Here is a 20,461-nt window from a genome sequence, read left to right on the forward strand (position 1 = left end):
AAGCTTAAGTGTTTTTACACACATTAATTAATATAGCATCATAGGACTCCTGTTAAGTATTATCCACATTTTACCAATGGGGAAACTGAGTCACAGAGGTTCCCAAGTAGCATGGCAAACAACATATCTAGGAAGAGAAATCATATGTTCTGGTCCCAGACCCTTGCTCTAATCACTAGATTAGACACTCTAATGTGCTGTGCACAATCCAGGATTTTGGCAGTAACTGAAACCTATGGTTTGGCCACTATGTCAGACAAATAAGACACACTGAATAAACTATATGATCAGAATCTGTTTTGAATAATAATATATTGGCACCATATTATGAAATCTGTAAGAGAATTCTATTTTAAAAGAAAATGCCCTCTCCATTGACTCCTGGAATTGTAGCTGCACACACAGTGATCATGAGATAACAAAATTACTTCGAGTTGAGAGGATGTGAAAGCCAATGGCACACTGGGTGCTCTGACATTACTTCCTCTGGTCATTCAAATTACAGCTGCTAAGATCATCTTTCTTGTCTGCAATTCTAACCACGTCTCACCAAATCTTCTACTACCTTCCCATTTTCCACCATCTTTATTTCAGTCTTCCTCCTCTTATCTTCAAAGCCCTTGACAATTCTGCCTCTCCCAATTTATCCATTCTTCTTTCTGGATTGAATCAAACCCCCATTCCCTCCATTCCAATGTTGTCAGCCTCAACCCACCATATGTCCACTTCTCACAACTATCTTCATGCTTTGTGCTCCCTATGCACAAAATACCCTTCTTTAGGGATAGAAAAAGTTGCTACCCAGTCCTCTTTCACATCCTTGACACTTCCAGGAAGTTAGTCAGCCAATATTGACTAAAATGAGGGGACTAGGGAATTATTGAGAATAATTTAAATAAAAAAAGTATATATTTTCATTCTTTGCACCCACCCTTCATATGTTACTTGACCAGGTTTGTGTGTGTGTTGGAAGCCCTTATATGTTATATGAACAGGTGGAATAAATCTTAATTCAATTATTTTAAATTATTACTTTGCTTGCAGCCAATTATGGCTTCAAGCTTCACCAGCTCTCTGAATTCTTCCTATTTTGTGAGTCTTCTTATGTTACTCTTACAATGTTGGACAACCTGAAAGGCAGATTGATTGGTAAAAGTGCTACTACTTTGCCTCCTGAGGAACCAGGATGACATTTTCAACATGGGAGTTTCTTTTTAAAATGACCCATTTTACATTCCCTCCATTTTTAATCCCTTCTCCAAATGTTTTGCTTTCCAAATTTACTTTGGATGAAATTCACCCCATATGGAGAGTATGAATGAAGTCTATGCTCCACTCAATACCCACTTTGTCTTGCAAGTAAGATTTAATGGTGGATAGGCTTGTGGGGAGACTCTGCAAATCGGTGAGTTTCACTCTTTTGGAATACAAAATCAAATGGTTTATTTGATTAATCTCACATATGAACACAGAATCTCAGTGCTAGAACCACAAAGTAGCCCAATTCTTTGCAGGATAACCTTCTTCTAGCCTAAGAGCTAACTATGAACAGGACATAACACTATACTGTATATGACTAGTGCAACTCTAAACTCCTACTTTTACTCAACTACTTTGGAGTCTAATTTTTTAGTTGTTCCACATGTAGAACTACCATTTACTTCAATGGGAATGCCACATGAATGGAGGCTATAGAATCAGACACTTACTGAGCAACAATTTTCACAAGAGTTTGCTGAGAGGGAAGATGTGATGAAAATCCAGAACCACTACCTAGTGTGTGCTACTGTAAACTAAATGGCTTATTTAAAAAAAAATTATGTCATTTAATCCCAGATACGCAACAGAATTCAGCTTCTTCATGTGACCTGAAGATATTTAACTGAATATTTATTAATTATTTTTAGCTTAATTTCAAACAACATTAGAATTGTGGCAATTTGACAGTTAATTTACTACTTTTTATTTGAAGAATACTAATCCTAAAGAGTATAATATATGATTTCTCAGATCTGAATAGTCCAAGTAATTTAAATGGAAACACCATTTGAAAAGCATAAAATTAGAAATACCCTGGGCAAAATCCCATCTTGGTTTCTCAAGTTGCAGATGCCGTAACAGATTTGGAATAGGTGTGGATGACAAGTTTTAGAAGAGAATAATAAATATAAATAAATACAGTAGCTCACTTCTAAATAGCAAAATGACACCTACCTGTTTTTTTCTGTTACATGTTCCAGCTTCCTTGCCAACATACAACATTCCTCCTTTAATTTTGCTATGAATGTATTCTGGGAGGTCAGCAAAGAATCCAGTTCATTCACTAGAAATTATATTTTTATATTTATAAAATTAAGACTTGATACAAAGATTTAAAATATTCTTATCCCCCACCCCCACACTTTTTTAAAAATATGGTTTAAATTCCAGGTATTTGAATATGAGATAATGATCTAATCACAATTTCCCAAAGAATGGGTAAACTTAAGAATTTCTGAATGGGAAAAATGTAAGCCACTTCTTCCCTCAGACGTCCACAAACATTTATCTTAACCTTTCCTGCAATTCATCATTAGGGCATAATCTTGCAAGGTACAGAGAACCTTCTACTTCTCTTGAGATCATAAATGGAGTTGAGCATCACCTCACACTACCAGACCTTTGAACAGTTGTCCTTACTGCCTCTTTCTGGTAGGATGAGCAAGCAGTCTCATTCACAACGGACATGCAAGCAACTCAAAGAGGCTATCTAATGTGATAATGGACCAAAGCCTTTTGTGACAAAACTACCATAAATGCCAAATTCACACTTAGTTTTTCTTAAACTTGAGAATTTTATGTTCATGAGGGATATCAGACTGGCAAACACTGGGCTTTGAAGTCCTCCATATACCCAACAGGTACAGAATCAGGAGTGATAATGTCCTTACTGGGCCCACCAAGGTATCTTATCCATCTTTGCAGAAATCAGCTCATTTAGTCAGTCTTTCTATTGAGTCTGACAACCAGCATTTGACAAATATGAGGTAGATACATAGACCTATGTCCAGTGGGAACTGCACTTAGACCACCATTTTATATTGATTAGTTTCTGTTACTATTGACCTAAACTGGGCCAAAACCGATTATCTAGAAATCAAAGGTCTTCAATATTCAAGTGAGAAGACTATGTATTCCCTAAATTTCTAGTCTTAAAATCATTCCTGAAACTGTAAATAATTTGTTTGTATTGTTACCAGAGATTCCTTCATATTTAATAAATGATATATAATGAAATACATCTTATACAATTATGACTAGAATATTGTAGACCTTTCATCTGTATCCAACTTACAGTAGTAGTATATAATATCCCCTATAATGCATAGATGCATAATACTTGAAATTTTTATGTACAAAATGACCATTTTTTCAACTCTTCCCACTCTTAGTAGAGATATAAAGTTGACATCCATTCTTGTTTCAATACACTCAGATTAAACAATATCTTACGGACCAGGAGGGGCAAGTAAGTTAGTTTTCCTTAATTTATGCCAAATTACAGCTGCCCATATGCAGATATGCTGGATAGAATGAGGAAAGGGGAGAGAGAGAGAGAGAGAGAGAGAGAGAGTTCCTTTCCCTATACCACCTCTGTGTAGAAGGCAGTCATAATGCAGCTGTTTGTACTCCCTTTACACAAAGCAAGGCCCACTAGTACCAGTGACAATGCTGCAGGAGGCGTGTCTGCATAGGACAGAGGGTGGATGTGGGCTCACCACCTCTTGTAATAGTTAGCACTGGCTGGGAAGGAATGCCAGCTACCTCTTTTCTAGAGGTGTTAAGAGGTAGCAGGCGAATGTGTTTTCCCCAGAAAGATGGTAGGCATGATGTTCTGCCAAGTTATAGCACCCCCTTCCACCATCATGTAGATGTTACAGATTTCCCCCACTTAGCATTCCATGGGGTCTAAGAGCTACAATTTGAGCCTTTAAATTGTTAAAGGCTAAATATTTTATGTAATTGGTTAAATATTAAATGTGGAGTTATCCTTATTTTGCCTAATGCCATTCATGAACATGGAGCATTACAATGGTAAAACGACCGGCAAAATGTTTTGACTGTGAACAAATGAAATTGCATATTCTGAGAGTCCTTTTCAGATTAAAGGTAAAAAGTTATAGGTCAGCTAAGCCAGTGTGATGAAGGACGTCCCCTTCCAGCCAAGCTGCCAGTTACGGTCAATGCTTTGTATTAGTAAATTTAAACTGCAGTAGTGATAACCTGAAGAATGCAAAAGATTAAACATCCTTGTTCTATACTGAGGGAAAAACATACTAATGCTAAAAATGTTTGAGGCTGCAAAGATTAAATAAAGGAACATATCAATTTGGAGCCAGTGAATTACATCCAGCTGCGACAGTGAATTAAGAACCGATTAATGGTTAAAGCTTTTCTCCAGTTTGGATGCTGAAGCAAACTCATTAAGCTTTTAGAGTAGCTATAATGTGTGTACTGTGGGAACTGTTCAATGCTATTCAGGAGACTTTAACTGTAAGCTCAGAGCATTTCCCGCAGAGCTTCTGATGCTATTTTCTTTATATAACATGTGTGCCTGAAAATCCAGCCAAAAACAAGCCCTTTGTTTTTCTACTTTGTTGTGGTCTCTCTCAGCTTTACGTTTCTTGAATACAGGTAAATAAACTCATAATCCAGATGGTGCAACAGATGTGAGAGCAGCACTCTGAAATCAACAGACAGTGGGCAATACTTTCCATTTTCTCTTTTAAACGCTAACTAATATGTAATTCGGAATCTCCGGTGTAGTTAGCATCTGCTCCCTTCGGCCAGCCAAAGGTTACAGGTGTTCCTGATGTCATTTCACAGTAAGGCACGGGCCTGGCTTGTGAGTAAGTGCCCAGGCTCTAATCTTTTTCTACCACCTACCAGTTTTATCATGCTGGGCCTCCATTTGTTGCATCTTCTGTGTCAGCTCCTGCTCTCTTTGCTCTGCCTGAAGGGCTCGGGTCTTTGCTTCATTGCTAAAACTGTGCTGAATACTTTCTTTCTTCAATCTATAAAAACAAACAGGAAACAGAAATACAAAATATATACTACTCTACAGATGAGTCAAATGCCAAAATGGATAGTTCAACTGATAATTTAAAAAAATTGGTCTAGCTTTACACAACAAACATTTTCCCCACACGCATACTTGAAGCTGAACATGCCAACCTTTCTCTTACAGTGACAAACACACCTCAGTGGCTAGCAGAAAATGGACAAAAGCATGACCTATTTTCTGAGTGAAAAAGGATTCCTTTTCCAGAGAATAATCCATGTATTCTTGGATTATACTTTATAATATTAAATGAGTCCTCTACTATAAGAAAGCCTCCCTTAAGATCTGATTTGCCTTGTGCAGTTTATCTGTTCTCTCTTGTAACTGTTATACATTTCATCTACTGATAAAGTTTAGGGGCCTGATCCTGAGATGAACTAAACTCCCAGTGAAATTAATGGGAGTTGAGTCAATAGCAACAGTTCCCACAGTGCTCACATTACAGCTATTCTAAAAGCTTAATGAGTTTGCTTAAGCATCCAAACAGCAGAAATGCTTCCACCATTAATTTAAGACAACAGAAGATGAAGGTGGAGTCCTCTGGGTTTCGTAAATGCAAGATACCGTAACATGAAATAAAACAAAAAAATAGCCTGTTAAACAAAATAGAAGAAAAAACTTAACCCTGCAGCAGCAGCTCCTGTCCTTTGGCCTGTGCCTGTACCCTGCTCTGGGCCTTGTGACCTGGCGCACAGGGTCACAGTTCCACTCAGGTTTGCCTCATAACAGATGGGAGGGAGAAATTTGAATCGAGACCTGGTGTCTCGAGCAGGGAGCTGGATCCAGCCCCTTGGCACGGGAGCTACTGCTATGGGGTGAGTGTGGGACAGGATTGCTCTGCAACCCCTCCCGCAGAAGGCAGACAGACAGACACACACACAGAGCCTGGAGGCCTGCACACACACCCCTTCCAGTCAGGACCCAACTACTCACTCCCAGGGTCAGGACCTTATTGCTCTCATCCATGCTGGCCTCCCACACACACTCCAGGAACAGGACCTGACCCCTGACACACCCCAGGGCTCCCACACACACATACCCCCAGGGCAGGACCCAATGCCCTCCCTCTGGAGACAGGACCTGACACCCCCCACAGGCCATCCACCTACACCCCCAGGGGCAGGACTCAACCCACCTATCCCTGAGCAGCCCATCTCCCTAGGGGCAGGACTCAATCCCTCCCACAATACAATGAAATAAATGAAAAATTATAAAAACTAAAAAATTTCACAGGGCTCTAGATGAGGGCATCCAGTACCTCACAGGAAACAGTTAACATGTCACAGGGGACTGATCCTGCGTGTGTAAACATTTAGGGCTTATACAGTAAGGCTGTATGCAGGTGACTAATTGCCAGTCCCACTACTAAGGTCTGAAGACATAAGTTTGCTAGCAATTTACTTGACTGAATATACAAGATGTGGCAATCACTACAGAGTCAAAATAAATGTCAAGTTATCACACACCATACAAACTTTTTCTTTGACACACATGCCAAGCAAAGACAGCATGGGTAACAAGAAAGGGAAACATATGCATATATTAGATCAGGGGTCGGCAACCTTTCAGAAGTGTTGTGCCGAGTCTTCATTTATTAACTTTAATTTAAGGTTTCGCATGCCAATAATACATTTTAACCTTTTTAGAAGGTCTCTTTCTCTAAGTCTATAATATATAACTAAACTATTGTTGTATGTAAAGTAAATAAGGTTTCAGAATGTTTAAGAAGCTTCATTTAAAATTAATTTAAAATGCAGAGCCCCCTGGACTGGTGGCCAGGACCCGGGCAGTGTGCATGTCACTGAAAATCAGCTCGCCTCCCGCCTTCGGCACCCGTGCCATAGGTTGCCTACCCCTGTATTAGATAATGGCCTGTGCTGCAAAGGAGTTTAGTCCTGCTATGAACCACTGCAAAGATTGGATCTAGAGCAAACCGAACCCAAAATTTGAGTGTGCTCATGTATATGGGGGTTGATCCTAGGTTTAAAAAAAAATAAAATAAAATTCTACTGTCCTGCTCTAACTACTTAAATTGGTTTAAGAATACCTTGAAAGTACAATTTAAGAAATCCTTTTATTATTCTCAGTGATATTACTCATTGCATTGGGCGATAAAATAAGAAGACAGTTCTGGGAATGGGTCACATAAGGATAGTGCCACACCTCATTTGGCTGCTGCACTTAACCTTTGGCTTTCTGCCTAATAACCCATCTGAGATATTACAATATCCCAGCATGACATACACAACGTTACATCTTCTTGCTTACATTTATGCCAAAGCAATATAAATGGTGGGTGGGCTACATTACACTCTAATTCCTGGACTGACATTGCGATCTGACCTCAGACAAAACTCTCCTTGAAGGCAGTGGGAGCTTTGCCTGAGGTGGGACAGGGCCTGATGTGACAAAAAGAAGACATGTTGGCTGATGGGGGGGGGGGGGGGGAGGGGAGGATAAAATTTTGAAGAAAAACATGTTTTTGTCATGGAAACATTACAGAATAAGATGTGCCTAATCATATCATTCACAATCCTAGTTTTGAAAGCAAACCTTTTTTTTAAAAATCACATTAAACTAGATTGTGCCTCACCCTGGGCACTCAAGGAGGGCCAAGCACAGACACAGTATCAGTTCTCATGTTTCTGGCAAGGACCAAGGAAGGCCAACACTGACAGTAGCATGAAACTTGTGAAGACGGTGCACATACCCACCTCTGCTCGCCATTATGTAGGAGAGGTAAGGACACTCAGGCTTGTGGTCGTCCATTACCCCTGGAAGGATGTTCCTTTCCTTCATGCACAATGGGTAAAATTTTCAAAGGCACTTAGGTTACGTAGGGCAGGTCTACACTACAGCTGGGATCAACACTCTGAGATCGATCTACTGGCGGTTTATTTAGTGGGTCTAGTAAAGACCCGCCGAGTCAACTGCAGATCGCTCTCCAGTCAAGCCCTGTACTCTACCCCTGACGAGAAGAGTAAGGTAAGTTGACAGGAGATTTTCTCCCGTCAACCCCCCACGCTGTAGACCCCGCGGTAACTCGACCTAAGGTACGTTGACTCCACTTAGGTTACTCACATAGCTGGAGTTGCGTAGCATAGGTTGACTTACCGCGGTAGTGTAGACATAGCTTCAAGGCTCCTATGTCCCATTTTCTAAAGTGACACAAGCACTTAGGAAACCTACTTACCAACTGCTTTGAAAATTACACCAAATATCTCTATGAGCAGCTGCCAGTACACAGACTCATCTTGTCCAGTGTACTTTGCATCACTTTAGTACAATCTTAGCAAGGACTTGAATTTAAAAGATGTTTCTGAACTGTCTTGTCATCAATAACCAAACTAACATTAAGAGCAACGAGTCTAATGAAAAAAAAACTGAAAATCAAAGAGCATCCTGTATCTTCCTCACACATGACAGGAAAAAAAAATAAAAAATGAGCCTAATGCTAGTAAAAATGAAATCTCATTGCATTTATTTATTTTAATCTTGATGGACAAGCCTTAAAATAGTCAAGAAACTCTACTACATTTATCAATATCTGACACTGAAATCAGAGCTAAAGCCATTGAAATGTAGTAAGGGATCAAAATTAGAAAGTCCTCTGAAGGGTAAAATATATTTCAATGAAAAAAACCCAGCCTTTTTCTTCTTTAAGAATACACCACCTAGCTCTTACATAATGCTTTTCATCTATAGATCCCAAGTCACTTTGCAAAGGAGACAAGAATCTCCATTTTACAGATGGGGAAACTTAGGTAAAGACACATGAAACCTATCTTAACTACTCTTTTCAAATCAGAAATATTTTCTATTTATGCATACAGCATTTCCTGGGAACTGGACTGTTACCAAGATGAGGGGAGAGATTTAAGGAACTTTAGTCAGATCATGTATGTATTCTATGCTTTTACCACAATAAATACCAGGAACACTAGTTTCTTTTTTTTATTTTTTTAAGTCAGATTTTGTTTCAAACAAAACATATATTTAAATTTGACTACTCATAGGAGTGAAGACTTGCACTATGAGCTTTTCAATTCTCAGTCACGATGAGCTTTTCAATTCTCAGTCACCAAAATGTGTACCAAATGGGACATGAGAAGACAGAAAACTTTTTACAGGAGGGATTCTCAAATGTTTCCACAGCATGGCTCACATTTTAATACAGATAGTCTCCTGGACCTTTTATATTCCTATTGAAAGTCCCACAGACCACTTTTCCTCCCATTCACAATAATATAGACAACTCCCTGGCAATTATTGCCTTTGGTTACACAGAAGCAAATATATTCAGAAGGTATTTTAATGCATTTTAGCAGCTGGAAATAGGGAGGAAGAACAGCATACAACCAGCTAGTTTTCTGTGAACCACCAGCATGTGCTCCACACACCACAGTTTGGGAATTTTTGTTCTAAAGCCAGATAATGGTATGAACATAGCCCAGCCATATGGGTAGCAAACAAATTGTGATTAGGAGATTGCAATCCATATTCATAATTTGAAAAAGTTTGTATTTGCTGGTCTAACTGTATAATGTTCCTGCAGTCACTCTGTACATAGAATTCCCACTGTACTCAATGGGAATTCTGCATGAGACTAACAGCAGCATCAGATCATTTCAAAGTACTAGAAATTAAATATTAAGAAACAATCCTGTATTGGATGGAGTCTATGAGCTAACAGGCCTTGTTTATCTCAAAACACGTATTATTCTACATACAGAATCCTAAATATGGGATAAACCTAAGTACTTTCCGCTTCAAAGGCAAAGCGCACTTCTTTGACCTTTAAAAGCAGCAAAGAATCCTGTGGCACCTTATAGACTAACAGACGTTTTGCAGCATGAGCTTTCGTGGGTGAATACCCACTTCGTCGGATGCAACTTGCATCCAACGAAGTGGGTATTCACCCACGAAAGCTCATGCTGCAAAACGTCTGTTAGTCTATAAGGTGCCACAGGATTCTTTGCTGCTTTTACAGATCCAGACTAACACGGCTACCCCTCTGGTTCTTTGACCTTGCCTTTTTTACCGTAAACACACAGCATGTACATTAAAAAATAAAATAAAAATTCCTAAACAGAACCCTACAAAAACAAAATCCTTCACTACACACAATATTCTCTCCCCAGGGAGAAGATGAGAGAGATGTTAATCACATAACTTAATCTACTACCTGAAGGCACTCAACTACTACGATGATGAAGGCAGTAGAAAGACCTATATAAAAAGTTTGACAGAATTTCCCACAAATTTCTCCCCTCCATCCTTCACTAATCCATTTTCAGAATACAGCTATGTTGCAAGTAGAAGGGCAAGCATGCAGCTTCTTCACAACTTATTCAGATATTAAGGCACTGGGAATTAGGGTTTCAAAAATTAAAAGTAAATTACCATGCACCAGGAAGGCATTCACCCAAGGCATGGACTTAATTTGTTCCCTCTGTTAATCTAAAACCCCTCAAATCACATTCAAATCTGTCATCCCATTCCATTCTGCTTAATGCCATTCAGTTATTTTTTAATGATGACCACATCTATCCACAGTTACCACACAGTGTTCGCTTAGATCCCTCAGTATTTCTCTGTTTAGACTAGAAAATACCTGTGGGATCTCAGATACCACTGTGTTGTAACTAGGTAAAACTGAATTTCAGTGATGACCACTATACTTACACAAAGTAGGAAATGTTTAGCATAAAAAACAAGTATTATATCTATTTTTCAAATTAACAGAACTCTAGAAGGGGAAAAAAGACCAATGCATGTGTATGTGTACTAGAACTGTATAAAAATTATCAACTCATAAAAACCATTATTACCAGGTCATTATTTCAAACCTCATCGGGTTTTGAAAGATTGCCCTTTATGGCAGTTACATTCTGGGTTGCTCTCTCTCTCTGTCAGTTGCTGGGAGCAAACTGGCCATGGACTCTCTACTGTTGGTTGCAAGGTGTTCTCAGAGGGCACACGCTACTAGAACTGACTCCAGCCAGCAGGCTGTGTTTGATGAACATCCAGACAGTTTAAGATTTACTTATTTGGTCAAATGCTTCACTGACCCGTGGATTTATACATTAATTTATTAGGTGCTTTTCAGCGATTGTGTCATTGATAGAGTGCAAACAGTTCTATTCCAGAGCATTTCAATTTACAGATTTTATAAAATTATTATTTTTATTGATGTATAGCAAACTGGTGTTTTAGCAATGGGTACTGACATAGCTTTCTATAACAATCAATGAGAATCAGGAGTAATTCCAGTAAAGTCAATGAAGTTACACTAGGCTATAACCGGTGTAGGATTACATTCAGGACCTAAATAAGGTATTCCAGCTGTTGCTGTATTTTAAATGTGTTTCAGACTCATTTAAAATGTTCAAATACAGTGTAAAAATTGCCTTTAAAATGATATAAAACAGAACAAAATCTCTTAACTACAAGCATTAAAGTGTCTCTCTCCCAAGATGACAGTAGTTCTCAGAAACCTTACAAAACCAAGAAAATCTTATTCAGCGCAATCAGAGTTAAAATTCGACAAATTTCCAAATTTAGGCAACTGATTATCCTCAAGCAACCTGACAAATTATCCTACATTCACTTTCTCACATTAAAGCAAACAGTATGGTCATTACTAATAAAGGGTATGACAGTACTGTGTGCTTACTGCATTAGAATTCAGTTAGTGTCAGTATTTTAATAAAATTCTATATTTTTGGGGAGTTTCAACTTGGCTTTTACAATTCAGCCAAGGCTGAAAGTTCATACATAATTTCACAGCTCACTGACAAACTTTATTTCACAGACTCTCATATTTATGCAATATAGCCAAAATTATTTTACCAAAATAAAAACTAAGCTTATGCCTTTAAAGTATTTTTTTTATATTTGTCCAAATGTAAATCATTTAATGGGAAATTAGACGATTTGAAGGTTTGGTAAAATGGAACACAATCCTATAATGTCCAGGTCATCTTTTTAAATCTAGCCTGAGTCATTTGTGGAAAGAAGATATTACACTACAACAGCTGTGGTATTAAATGAGTTTGAGGTCTTGCTACAATTCCTACTACAGTGGTTTTCAACCTGTGCTCTGCAGATCCCTGGGGGTCCACAGACTATGTGTAACAGGTTCAGCGTTACCGCCATAGGCAGCAGTTTTCAGCCTGTGGTCTGTGGATCCCTGGGGATCTGCAGACTATGTCTAATATTTCGAAAGGGATGGACAACTCTATTTGAAAAATTTTAGGAGTCCGCAAATGAAAAAAGGTTGAAAGTTGCTGTCCTAGTAGACAGTTGTACACATTACAACAACTGAACAGTTATCAACTGGAAACCATGGCAATGTTCTCAGAGAATTGAAGTATTCCATGGACACAGAACCCGAATCACTCTTTCATCTATACAAGAGGTCCCTAAAGGTCAGGTTTTAGGCATATCAAATGGGCAATGCGAAGAAGCCTTAATAGATACGACTTGGGCAGTACCAGTTCTGTCTATAGATTTCAGTCTATACAGTTTTTTTGAAGCAGTAGATTCACTTATAAAATAAAAATTGAAACAACCCCCTCCCCCACAAATTCAATGTAAAAGCTTTTATCTGTAAACAATTCGTCCATAATATGATCTCTCTCTTTTGGTATTTCCTCCCTAAAATTTTAATATTGAAAATTGGCTGCCATACACAGAACATTACTACTTTTTATTTGGATTTTTAATATATCAATGCACAGTTATTTAAATATTATTCAATTAACTGCTCTCTTTTTCAGTGGTTTATAATATTTTCAGATCAATAATCAGCATTTACAGTATGTCAAATACATTTATAGCGGGCGAAATTCTGGTAAAAGTGTAGTTGGTAGCATGCCTTGCAATACTATTTAATGTTAGATTGCATCTTTCAAATAAATTTCCCAACATACAATAATGGACAACAATGTAAAATGGTGCAGGAAGAGACTAGGAGAGCAGGTAGAACACAGCACTAGGAATGGTGTAAAGATTTGATAAACTTGCTGGTATGGGAACTAACCGACAGCACATTGGTTATAAGCAGTGTGGAACAAGTGGGTTATGTGAAGTATTAAACTATAGCTCCAATTATTGTAGCATGCCTTCTATTCTGAAGGAATTTTCCCCCATCCCACCACTTACCTTAATTTTTTAAATATACATATGCACAAAAACACATTCTATTGTCAGATAATTATGAGCAAGCAAGACAAAGACTTTTACAAATGATTAAATGCTGAAGTGTTTGATTACTATAGAAGCCATTTACTGAACGTACACTCCAGTACTATCTAAATAACAACAATTTCCATCTACAACATTAAAAAAAGTTTTGAGAGGCTTTTTCTTGACATGTGATGGTTTGTGAGGTTGGTGCTGATGCTTTCTCTGACTTATCACTGATGTTTCTTTGGGACAGACCTTAGGTGAATAACTTCTGGCTGAGGTTATTCAAAGGCATGATCCTGCAAGATGCCAGTTGTCCTCAACTACCATTTAAGTTAACAGGAACTGAATGGGCTCAGCACCTTACAAGATCAAACCCATGAGCAGAAATGGAGTGGTGTGACAGGACAAAGTAATAAGGATAATGCTATCATTTGAGGGAGGCGAATATTTTATTCTTCTGGGCTGGGAAAAAAATCAAAATCCTTCTCTTGTCCTAAAATAAGTTAGCAAATATAGCAGCAAACTGGCATTAAAGATGTGACCAAAAACAATGGAAGTGGAGACGTACAAAGGCAACACTTCCACAGTACTTGAGCATTACCATTGTGCATAGGTATTGCAGAGGACTCCCAACAGTAGATGAATGACCTATTACATGTGGCAAGACTTAGGCATGCTGGCACTCCAGTGTGATGAGTTAAGAATCGAAATCTAGCCCGATAGTTCTATATTTTCTTGCTCTGGTTAGTTTGTGGCACACCCTTAACATTATTCTGTAATCATAACTTGTGTGCATTAAATATTACAAATAATGGACAGGCGATATTTATGTCAAGCTGCTTTTTTTTTTTTAAATCAGATTTCAAATATCTATACCTTGGTCTTCACAGGATAAAGTATAATGTATTTCAATAGCAACTTTCAAACTAAACTCACAAATTAGTACCATTATGCTAAGTGCTAGATATCCCACTGTGCAGTTTTGCTTTGTGAATTTTTACCTTCTTCCATGCACACTTTTAGCCACTGATTGCACAGCCTTTCAGTGTTTTCTGCCTTTTCCTTTAAATAAACTGGCTCTGGCTCCTTCCATCTGGTTCCCCTTCCGTCAGCAACCCTGCACCTGTTCACACCTCCTCTCCTGTTGGATTCCACTGAACATTTCCTCCTCTGCCAGGGCTATTCTGGCACTCGCAACCTTTCTGTCATTCAATCCATCTGTCAGAAGTGAACTTTGTTTACTGCAAGCTTCTGCTTTCTTCTTCAAGAAGCAAAGCCCCTCAAGGTCATTGTCAAATGAACTGTCGGTATGGATTTAAATCTACTTCTGCTAACCAGAAGAATAAGAAGCTCTGTACAGTAATGTGTTTGTGAAAATTACTTTTGGGTATAGGCAGATAATAATGTGGAGGAAAAATATAAGACTATTTTAACAACAACTATGTCTCTTCATACATCTTTTTTTTAAACACGCAAAAGATTGGTACAAATGCTCTAAATATTTTCTAGTTATAACGAAAGACAAAATAGTAAAGGCTTTATAAATAGAAGATTTACAATTAAACAAAAATTCCAAATTCCACCTTAAAAGAAAATTTGTGCTGAAGATCAGCAAAATTTGAGGCAAAAGTATTTACTAAAACTGAGTTAGGGAGAAGGGAACAGCAGGATAAGAAAGTTCAATCAAATTATTTTAAATATCCAAAAATGTCCCACATCAATTGTTATATTACTTTTAACAAACAGTACCTTGAAATAATTGTTCTTTTAAGCTCTTATATAGAGATGTTAAAAATACAGCACTTTTATAAATAATTGTTAAACTGAAGCCTGAAAACATAATTTTCTCACTTTCTGTCCTTGTGCAAGATGCATATCCATCTCTCTACTACAATACTGTCTGTACATAAAATTAGAATTGTAAATAATAATAATAATAATTTTGGGTCAAGATAGAGATAAACATTATACTGTCAACAGGATCCATTATGTGTAGCTATTAATGCACTCATCCCTCTTTTCATAAATAGATTCTGATAACCACATACAACTGAATTATTAACTAGTCTCTTAGATAGTCTCATTCTTCTGGAATAAGAAATATCCTTCACAACATGTAATTCAGGTATTCTTTAAGAAACAGAAAATTCGCTCAAAAGGAAAAAAGCTGTGCCCAAAAAAGTTTTAAAAAGCATTTTATCACCTGTAATTATAATGAACCAAACATTTTATTCAGTTTCCTAAAGGTAAAAAAAAAAAAATAAAAAAAAAATCAGGTGTTAAACTTTCATGGATAAATTCAGGATCTATGTAAGCAAATACAACCTCATTAGCTGAAATGGAGTTACATCTGGTTACATTAGGTCTGAATTTTACTCAAAGTTTAAGAAATAAAGTCTTGTATAGTATTATGACAAATTAATACTAAACATAGTTAGCCAAATAGTATCAATTTAATATCAGATACATCGTTTGTTGGGGGACTACTCTGTTCTCTGTGATCTAATGATTCTTTTTCCATCTTATTTCTAGGGGTCCTTATTTTTTCCTCTACAGTGTTACATGGAGGAGAACAAAAATGTTAGAAATTTGTAAAAAGGGACCTGAGGGGCAAGAGGAGCACACAGCAACATCCCACCTAATTGCATAGCAACTCATATTCCTCCCCACCCCTACTTTGTGATTCAAGCTCTGAAGAACAATTGTCAAGGCCAGCCAGGGGAAGAAGTCAGAACTCCTCCTCCTAATTTCTGCAAAAATGCTCTTAGAATTTCAGAATGCCAGAAGCAGAGTGACAACCAATAGCAGCATGTTGGTTTAGTTCAGCGAGTTCACTCTTGCTCCTAGCGAACTCAGTCACACTGGCTTTAACTGACTGAGGTGAGGATGTGGTAAGACAATGAGATAGCCAAAGCTGTAGATATTTCCAGCTAATTTCTCCCCCACTGTGGAAGCGTTTTACATAAGAGACAACATGTAACATGATGTTCCTAAATGTCAAATTTTACAAAATTACGTGTCCAATCCTGCACCCATTCAAGTGAATGAGAGTTTTATCACAGACTTCAGTGAGTGGCAAACCCTTTGGGTCCATGTTGAAGCCCTTATTACCTAATGACTTCAGGATTGGATCCTGACACAGGAGAGAAAAAGAAATATTGTTACTGACCATAAAGAAAATAACTGGTTGTATTTAAAAAAGCATGGTGCAGCTTTCAAAATGGTTAAAATTAGCATTATAAAAATCAAACCTTTATAGAGAAAACACATTTGCAACTTCCTTAAAACAGTCTTTCACATGTACTAGAGAAAACAAGTGCTGGTCTCTAACATAAATCAGAATCAGTTAATTTCAAAATTAGTATAAAATCTAGCAGGCTTGGATACATTCTTCTAAAAGATTTTTTTTTAAATTAAAAAAAATCATATTATTCCATTCCCAATAGTTATTTTAAAAAATTGATTGAATTAGTCCAAAGTAAATGTATATTGATATTAATCTATAAACTTCCTTAACAGATGAGTTCTCAATGATAAATATTCCTTTTAAAAAAAAGACATTTAAAAATACTTTTAAAAATTTTCTTGTAATCATTGGCTAATCTCATTTGTATTATTTCTGAATTACATTGCTTGCTCAGAAGTGCTGCAAGTACTGTTACCTGCTACCAGTGTAAATACACTCTATTTGCAGAAACAACTTGGTTACTTTAACAGCCTGATTCGTTGTATAAAAGATGAAATCATTAGTAAAATTCTCTTTTGTCCAGTGGCAGTTTAAACACTACAAAGTAAATATTGAATGTAATTAAAATGGGAATCCGAAAACATATCACTGACTTTCTTTTAAGAAACTTGCATGGTAGAGCAACAAATCAGATTAAACAACAATCAGCAAGGTTTTTAAAAAACATTTTTTTAAATGAAGAGAAAAGGAAAATAGGTGATGTTATAAAGCTTTTCTTTTCCCTAATTAACTGACATGATGGTGGATTCCTTGCTAACCCCATGTTTATATTGACCTTATTTTTGTTTTCTCTTACAACTTTGTTAATAACATTTGAATACTCACAACATATACCTTAAACAGTATTTGTACATGGTTAAATGTAAGGGTATTTAAACAATCATGTATTATCTTGACTGCTTATTATTAAATAAACTGGTAATGCAATTTCTAAAAGGCACTGCCAGAAGAAGACACAGCCGATTTATTTCAAATCATTCAATATTAGTCTTTATAAAGCAGCATATGGTCTTATGATGGCAGGTAAAATATTTTACCTTCTATAATAACTCAGAGCAGCTAATTTATCTACATACTGTATAATGAGATAAACAATTTCAGCTGCACTAGAAAAATCTGTAGGCAAGGGAGAGATCTAGCTTTTCCCCCCTCTGTTTTATTGATTTTTCTGCCTATACATTCATATAATTGCTAAGAGAGGTTATTCATTCTTCCACCCCCTTCCACAATTACCTTAAAGCAAGACCTTCTTTTCAGTTGTAGAAATATTTCAGTTTCTACAGCTGCAGGACAAAGAACTGAGAAATTTTCATAGAGTTGCTCGGGGAAAAAGAAAAAAAAAGGCTTTGCAAGATTCTGTTACAAGTAAGCAGAGTGAATGACAACTTTCAAATCTACCACAATCATTTACTAATGTGCTGCTATATCAAATAAGTCTAATTTTTTTTGACAGCACCAAATTAGATTTATTGCAGAAACTGCTGCATAAATAGCATATGGCCATGTTATACCACCTATTTCAAATCCCGGTAATGTTTCCTCCCCTCCCCACTCAAAATGAGTAATTGAGCCAAGCTATAAACCTACTGTAAAAGAGAGATATACAAGTTCTAAAACAGATGTAGATTTCTTTGTTAAAAGATGAGCTCAGCATCCACAACCCAACTGTATATCTGATTTTTTTTTTATTTTATATCATGATCAACTAAACTAGTTAATAATACTATACAATAAGTCAGTCAGTTCTTTTTCATTATACAGTACTTGGGTTATTTTGTCTTCCGTGTTACAATTCTGTTTCCATTTCTCTTTCAAGCTGACAGTTGCTATCTCAGGGCCTGATTTCGCAATTCTTATGCACAGGGATAACTATTACTCTTGTGAGTAGTTCTACTGATGCTAGTGGTACTACTTACTTGAGTAAAATTTACTCATGTGACTGAAGGTTACAGGACTAGGACCTTAATTCAGTTCCCATAGGGTATCACTTATAAGGAAGGAAATGGCTCCTCCTGAACAAAATCAAACACATGGTAAAATATCATAAAATATTTAATTCAACTGAAGAACCCAATACTGCAAGGTGTTGAATGCCAACAACTCATTAACATCAATGGAAGTAGGGGTCTGCCAGGAGGATCACTCTCCAGATTAATGTGTGGATATCTGTATATTTATCTTCAATTCTTTCATTGTGTATATTATTAAAATATGGAACACAAACTTATGATTGTGTGTGACATGCCTGATGGTATATTTTTATTTTTGCAAGGGTTATGCCACACAAAATTTCTTGGTAGCAAAGGTTCAAAATGCAATGTTGCCACAAAATTAGCTCAGCAATGAGTTGATACATTCCTTTTATTGTAGACTGATCAGATAAATTATTTTGTTAAATAAAGTTTGTGTACTTTCTGCAGTAAAAAGACATTGCAAGGTCTTATCTCAGACCAATGGGCACACCACTGTAAACATCATGGAGCTCTGTAGCTACCCTGCAGCTTCCCTCTCTGTGGTCAGTCTTCCCAGCTGCCCTATCTGTTACTGTCTGATTAGTTCTGCTAAGGAGCCCCTCCCCTGCCAGCTTTCAGTGCCATCTGTTCTACACAAGATGGCTGCTGCCCAGCAACCTAACACTGCCCTCCTACCTGGCACCCAGCTACCATCCTTACCCCAAAGTGCTAACACAGGTTCTCACTGCTGGCAGAGTCAGGATTTCATTACTACTACTTTGACAAGTGCAGGGTTGTTTGTAATTTCTCTTTTATCCTGATTTTGATTGTACAACCACCTCCCACTGATTCAGTTTGCTTCAGTTTTGTTGCTCACAGATTTTACTCTCCACATTAATCTCCCTCTGGCATGTTACTGCATCTGTTCCCTTTTTTATTATTAATTTTCAAATTCCCACCATTTTTGACAAAAAGGAGGTAATCTACACTCTGCTTCTGCCCATTTCATTTTCTTTAATTTGGAAGATAAGTATGAAAGCATGCCAAAGAAGTTAATTCTCCGTTAACAGTTTATTTTCTGGCATCCCAATGCCTTTGTATATGAAAAACAGATAGAAATAAATGTTGACTGAATCACAACACCACAGTCACAACTATACCTACATTTAATGAAAATTAAACATATGAAACAGAATTTGAAAGTTTATTAGTTATATGAGTTGTTTCATGTTATTACTCCTTCCTACACTATTTTTAATAGATAAAGCTGTTCATACAAAACAAACAGCATATAACATGTTTAAAATTAAGCTTTTTTTTGGCTATTTTTTCCATATATTGGTGTTTTTGCTATATTCATTAGACTAGAAAATAAGTAGTTTAGAAAAATGAGAGACTGTCCACTGCTACTAATTAACAGTGTCCATTAATACTAAAAATGAAATCTCATTAGCATTCCTCATCTATCATCAATAGGAGACTGCTTCTGATGTTCTAAAATTGCTGAATAAAAGGCAACACACTAAATAATTCTGCTGATAACTAACAGATATTACTTTGAAATCAACACAGCTGATACTAGGTTTTGTACAGCTTTAATAAAGGATAGTGAGTAGCAGCATGAGACTTCTGCTGTAAATAGACAAGTCAGATTATGCTTTATAATATAAAGAATAATATAGCCTAAATATAGATTACAAACAGGCTGTAATTCTAGCAAGGAATTCTGGTGACATCATAAGCCATGACAGCAAAGCTCTAGCAATTTAATAATGTCACAAGAACCCGGAGGTAGAATGGTAGGTTTAATTTATGTACCTTATTTATTATACATAGATTGCAGTTAATGCCAATGGAGCTGTTGAAAACTCGCTAGAGGCTACTAGAAGCATTGATGTACTGTAGCTATTTGAAGCCACAAAGGCCACAGCACTGCTGAAAACAACTGTATGCCCTAAAAGACATTTT

General features: G+C 37.0%; 1 protein-coding gene across 16 annotated transcripts in view; it reads right to left on the reverse strand.

Moving 5' to 3' along the window:
* Window positions 1-20,461, reverse strand: part of SDCCAG8 (SHH signaling and ciliogenesis regulator SDCCAG8) — a 149,954-nt gene that overhangs the window by 54,494 nt on the left and 74,999 nt on the right. For 12 of the 16 annotated variants that reach the window (XR_005596239.1, XR_005596238.1, XR_005596237.1 and 9 more), the window contains 2 exons: window positions 4,927-5,054; window positions 2,215-2,323 (listed from right to left, as the gene is read on the reverse strand). The exons of 2 other annotated variants lie outside the window; for them this stretch is intronic. Coding sequence is in view for 9 of the 14 variants with exons in the window: in XM_039530501.1 (XP_039386435.1) it covers window positions 2,215-2,323; window positions 4,927-5,054 (237 nt within the window). In the remaining 5 variants the exon portion in view is untranslated. The remainder of the gene's footprint in view (window positions 1-2,214; window positions 2,324-4,926; window positions 5,055-20,461) is intronic. 2 more of the 16 variants (XM_039530507.1, XM_039530508.1) reach the window with 1 other exon arrangement.

This window comes from Mauremys reevesii, linkage group 3, assembly GCF_016161935.1.
Source record: "Mauremys reevesii isolate NIE-2019 linkage group 3, ASM1616193v1, whole genome shotgun sequence".
NCBI classification, from domain to species: Eukaryota; Metazoa; Chordata; order Testudines; family Geoemydidae; genus Mauremys; species Mauremys reevesii.